We start from the raw sequence: 6,361 nt of genomic DNA on the forward strand, positions 1-6,361 counted from the left end.
ATAACAAGTTGATGTTACCTTATACATTGCATTAATCAATCACATTCTTGTTAAAGAAAAAGGATGGTTGCATGTCCTTAGTCACCAAGTTGATCCAGAGCCTGAGGTTCTGATTTTGACTTAATGACCTCTTTTATTCTATACTCACCACAACCCAGAACTTTCATGAAAAAATATAAAAAGAACACAGTGAGGACCTTAAAAGTACTGGTCTGAGGGCATGGTTGACTATTACCTGGACTGCACTGACTTTCCTTTCCTTTACAAAATGTTGACTTGCTTGTAAGATTTTTGTGGATCAGAACGTTAAAGTAACAGCTTCGCTCTACTATGAGCTCCTTCCTCCAGGTCTTCCTTTCCTTTTAACTGTCCACTTTCTTCATCCTGCAGGGCTCTCCGAGACCTTTCTAACCAATGATGAACCAGAATGCTGTGATGTCAGGAGACAGGAGCAATCAAACAACCCATCCAGAGGGACGGTGGAAAAAAGCGGATCCTGTCACAGGACGTCGCTCACAGTTTCATCAGCAACAAGACTGTGCAACAGCAGACTCAAACTGTGTGTTCTCGTACTGATTCTCCTACATACAGTTCTCACAGCCTCGGCCGCACAGAACGCCACGGCGCTGGGCTTTGGAGGCATCAACACGCTGGAGGAAAGCTCGACCAATGAGGAATAACAGCAGAAGGACAAAGCGTCACGAGAGCAGCATTCAGCCCACCATGAAAACGCAACTGCTGTCAGATGTAACAGAGACTGGGTGCTTTTACCCTCCAATCACTTCTTGCAAGGCCTTTAGGGTAACATTTAAAAAGATGGGCCTGAATCCAAACAAGGACACAGACACAGCTTTTTATTGACTAAAAGGCTGTAAAGTGACTTCGATTTCTCACACCATTTTATACACTGTGTTTTAATGTTTGGAGGTTTTATTTGCTTTGGTTTTGATTTGGGTTGATTTGTTTGTTTATTTTTTGCACTTGTTAATACAGGATTTATTTTGGGGGATGGTTTCTCAGAGGTAAACTAAGTCTTTTCACTGTCTTTCTCTCTCTCTATATATATATTTCTAGTCATTGTGTGTGTTCATCAGATAGTTCTGTCTCTATGTCCTGTCAGTTTCTATTAGAGGAATGATTGCTATGACCTCATGGTATAGCAAAAAACAACAATAAAAAAATCATAAAAAAGAAAAAAAGACAAAAAAAAGTAAACAACAAAAAATAAAAATAAAAAATTCCCTAACTCTCCCTCCTAAGGAACGCCTTTTCCTGCCTTTCCTCCCCTTACCCTCTCCTCTCCCCTAAGCAGACAACATCCGCTTGCTTCTGTCTGTATGGCCACAGCGAACGGGCATCCAAGCTCTGGTGGGCCTCTGAGTCGCTGTTGCACAAACCCGCAACAGAGCAGACAAAGGGGTTCTTTTTTAGCTGAACAAACAATTGTTCCCCATAATAGGTGGAATCAGACAGTTAACACATTTTTATGTTGAAAACAAATAAAAACAAAACTACTATGAATTATGTTGCACCAGCTCCCATTCCCTAAGGCCCAGGCCTTCCTCGCTGGTTGGGTGGCTCCAAGTTGCCTCCTACAATCAGGATGTGAAGAGGCAGGAAGTCCTTCCTTGATGGTGGGCTTTCATTGAGATGTCAGTTCTGTTGCAGTAACATACGAGCCCATTTTGGCCCTTGTGATGGGAACAAAGAGATGACACAAATCTGAACTTCTTTGTCCTCCTTTATTGTTGTGAAGGAGATAGTAGAGATGCTCAAACACCTACAGTATACAGAATATACACAGTTTTACTCCAGTATTCCCCATCATACATTTTGATTATTCCAGATATAAAATGTATGCAATTCTGCATTATCGCAAAAGATTTAAAAAAATAGATTAGCCATTTTCAAGTGCAAAAACTTTATCATTCTAACATGCTGTAGATAGTTGAAAAAAAAGAGGAGAAATCTGGTTGCTCTGTTTGTATTTTTTTCTTTTTGTGGGAACATTTCACCCGCTGAGTGTCTATGAATTTGCTTTCTAAAAAAAGGCTTTTATGAGTTTACAGTAGAATCAGTGGAAGGAAGAGTTAATAAGGGCTGTTTTTAAAAAAAAACAAACAAACAAAACAGATAATTAAAAAAAAAAAAAACACTTTACATTCCTTCCTATTCTCTAACTACACTCGGGAAGTGCACTTCAGATATGTTTGCTGTGTAGCTGGGAGATGAAGGAAAACCATGGAAAAGGTCCTCTTAGCGAACAAATTTAGTTATTAACTTTATAGCTATGAAATTCCCCCAGGCATTTGTTTTCGTTCAAACAAACTTTAATCTCTGCATTATACTTAACCCTGCGACATGCGTACAGTATGCATATTTTGTTTTGAATAAAAAATGTTTTGTTCCAGTCTGTTAAGAATATTCAAAAATAATAAAGGTATTGCTTAATAAAATTGCTAGAATTGTTTAGCAGTACATGCACAAATATTTTACTAGATTCTTTGTTTTAATAGTGTTTTGTTGAGACTGAAAATCCTAAACTGGTCTGCGCAAATACAAAAAAAAAAAAAAAATCCACCAAAAACGCAAAATTCTCCAGTTTTTGTTCCTTTAAAAAATTTTTTTTTCATGTAAATGCAAACAAATGCACCGTGAACATACACTTATACACAGAGATATAAAGGAGCTTTAATTTACAGAAATATGGTGCTATTTCTGGGGACACAAGTGGGTGGGGACTGGCGGGGGTGGCACTGAATTATTGTAAGTGATAAACACTTGTAGAAATGAACATTTAAAAGCCCTAACTAGTGGTGGAATGTAGATTTCAGTGGACTTGAGGGGATGAGAAAAGTAAAAGGGCAATGAGATGAGGGGACAGTCGATGACTTATGAAGAAGAACTTACTAGGCAAGCTCTTCTGCAACTGACCTCATAACAACTTTAAGTCATATGGCCAGAAATAACTTTATGAACTTTATCTACCCTGCTGCTCAAAGGCCACTCCACAGTTTGTTTATTCAATGTTCTTTATGCTTCTGTTTGTGCCAGAGCCATTTTCATTCTTTCAGGGAAACGACACATCAATACAGATGCAAGTGCCGCCCATTCTTATGACAAGACAGTGGGCAAGCAAGGAAAAATAGTATTCCTTAACAAATAGGGGTTTATTTTCTCTTAATATCTCTTGGAACTGGTTAAAATCCTTTTCCAATATAAGGGGATTGGAAGTTTCTGCTTGACCTTGTTTAGCTTTACTTTGGGGAGGATAGTAGCCGAAAGAGAAAAAAACAATAACCACCATTACTTTACATGAATGAGAGTAATGTCCAAAAGACCATTTCAAGAGCTGAGAGGAACAATGCAGTATTAATTGTAAATATAAAACTATAACTTAGGTGAGGAAGAGATGGTAGGGAGAGGAGAGGAATGAGTTCTTTCTCTCAGACAAGTCAGCCAGCACTGGAATAGTCTGTAATTCTGGGAGGATTTTTTTCTTGCCATATAAGATTTATTATTTTTATGTGAGAATAGCCTTTGTGCCTAGCATTTATTATCAAAAATATGTAACCACTTACTTATGTTTCCACTGACACAGTGAACTAAAGCAGCTTTTCCTTGGGTAAGTGAACGGATCCAAATAAGACAATGACTCCTTTACAAAGTCAAGGAACACCCACTGTAGATGCAAATCTCATGACTCTCATTGATCATTCGTAGTCGTTTTTTTTTTATTTTTTGCTTGATAACATGCTTGAAGTTATATAGATATTAATTCTGACAAAAAAAAATTAACACTGTGCCCCTTTGTAATCATCTTGTTCCATATTTCCCACAGCAGATAACCATTGCATGCTGGATAATGAATTACTATATTAAAATAATGATTTTTGAAAGCAAGTTAAAAACCAAGAAAAAATATTTTTTTGCAAATGTATGGAACAGGTTTCCCCATGTTTATTATCGTACTTTTTTTTTTTTTTTTTTACAATAGAGACATTCCAGTATGTGGAATATATTGATACTGCAAAACCAAATGTCAAATAACATAAGTGGAATTACAGTTGGCCCTCTGTATCATGAGTTTCACATCACAGATTCATATATCATATATAAACATATTACATGTAGCTTATCAGTAAAATTGTAATGACAAAATTATTCAAGACATAACACACACATAACATTATGATGAATGATTCCAGTATGTGGAATATATTGATACTGCAAAACCAAATGTCAAATAACATAAGTGGAATTACAGTTGGCCCTCTGTATCATGAGTTTCACATCACAGATTCATATATCATATATAAACATATTACATGTAGCTTATCAGTAAAATTGTAATGACAAAATTATTCAAGACATAACACACACATAACATTATGATGAATGATTTCTATTTTTTGCTAAAATTTGAGCAGCATGCTCATTTAAAAACTATACCTTTGATGTGAAAAACAGACTCTCACACGCTCCATTAATAAAGGAATAACAACATTGAAATAAACAGAATCTTGTCCATCTTCCAAGTATTGATGGTATATAGAAAAAAATAAAAATGGCATGAAGACTGTGGATGATGGTGAATAACAAGCCTTTTAGTGAGGAGAAGGAAAAAACTGAGTGGTGCTTAAAGCAGTATCTCCATGACATTTATAAGAACGATAAAACTGCTTCGAATTCTAGAAATTCCCTAAATAATAGTAAAATGTATAGATAAACCTCTTTGCCTTGGAATAAAACTTAAGGCATGAAGCAAAATATGAAGTATGTTCTTTACTCTTAGATACTTCAGGGTTATGTTCACCTGACACAAGGCATTCAGATTAAAGTTAAAATTGATAAATCTCCTGGCTGTTTTATGCAAGGCCACCTAGGTAGGTAGTGCAAAGGTGAAGCTCAAACCACATCTGATTGCAAATTGCAAACACTGGCTCTGGAGCACAGATGGGATCCTTAGGTCTCAAACATACCCTAGGAATAGAATTTATTTTCTCCAAATTCTCAGATACTTATCACTAAGTTTTAAATTAAAAAAAATAAAATAAAATTATAAAAGGAGCTATCTCATGTCTTAGGACACTTTTGCACACATTTAAATATAAAGGTTTCAGTGCTTTGCTGAACTTCTTTCTATTTTGTGTCAATTTAATTTTTTATTCTCTGCTGTATCTATATATGCCATGAAAAAATGGAGAAGCACAGGTAAAGTAATTATTTCTGCCAGTATTATCAACCTGTTAAGAAGACCAGTGGACCACTGCTACAGACTGAAGGCAACTTGAAGGACTTGGAATAGTCATGCTGCCATCTTGGCTCACAAGCTCACCATCTATCTATCTTCATAATGACTCTAGATAAACTATGTGATGAGTTAGTGATATAATCATGGCTATTGCTAAGGCACTTGCCAAAGATTTCAGTATTTAGAAACACCAGAAATCATATTGCTATTTTTCTCTTCTCCTTAATCTAAAGTATATGCAAAAGTTACCAGTAAATGAAATCTAACAGGAGCAAAGTTAGTTTCTAAACCTTTAAATAGTTATTCGGTTTTGATGAAAATCTTGGTGAAATATTTGCTACAGCTCTACACAAAAGTCAAGTTGAGCCAAAGAGTTTTGATTTAATGCAATTTTTTCTAAAATGTGATACACTAAAATAAGTTTTTGAATATGCAAAACATACAGCATGATGAATAAATAAAATATATGTAAATGTTCTCAGATATTTTTATCATAATTAGAGTCTAAAGTTTGGTAGTTTTCTTTTTATTGCAGATTTTCTTTCCCCATAAGACAACATACCTTTTTATTTAATTCATGTGGTTTTTCAGAAGCAGTCTTTTTATAGCTTTCTAGATCTCTTCAAATTTCATGTGGAACTTTGCAGAGTCACACTTACATTCAGTAAAACACTTGAAATTAAAATCTCTTGACTCATCTTTAAGTCCAATGTGTATCAAACAAAAAACTCATGTTATTACAAGTAGATTTAGTTACTTGCATTTATTCTGATCTCTTTCCCATCTTCCTCCTCTTTCTTTTTTTTTTAACTTTTTTAAATTTTTTAAATTTTAATTAGTTTCAAGTATACAGTACATTGGTTAGACATCATCTATATAGTTCATAAAGTGATCTCTCCAATTGCTCCCTCCCTGAACTTCCACGTAGCCAATATATTAATGCTAGCTGCATTCCCTATGCCATGCTCCCCATCCCTGTGACCATCCACCAGCTACTAAGTTGTACTTCTTTAACCCTTCACCCCATTCTCCCAGCCCCCCAAACCTCCCTCCCCTCTGACCATCACCAAATTATCCACTATATTTGTGAGTCTGTTTTTGATTAGT

The 6,361-nt window shown here is 35.5% G+C and overlaps 1 protein-coding gene across 2 annotated transcripts in view; it reads left to right on the top strand.

Moving 5' to 3' along the window:
• Window positions 1–2,490, top strand: part of FAM155A (family with sequence similarity 155 member A) — a 557,048-nt gene extending 554,558 nt beyond the window's left edge. Inside the window, exon 3 of one of the 2 annotated variants that reach the window (XM_006909373.3) lies at window positions 391–2,490. In XM_006909373.3, the coding sequence (XP_006909435.1) occupies window positions 391–680 (290 nt within the window). In that variant the 3' untranslated portion in view covers window positions 681–2,490. The remainder of the gene's footprint in view (window positions 1–390) is intronic. The other variant, XM_025045000.1, reaches the window with a different exon arrangement.
• Window positions 2,491–6,361: the final 3,871 nt, after the last annotated feature.

Source organism: Pteropus alecto, unplaced genomic scaffold (assembly GCF_000325575.1).
Source record: "Pteropus alecto unplaced genomic scaffold, ASM32557v1 scaffold13, whole genome shotgun sequence".
NCBI classification, from domain to species: domain Eukaryota; kingdom Metazoa; phylum Chordata; class Mammalia; order Chiroptera; family Pteropodidae; genus Pteropus; species Pteropus alecto.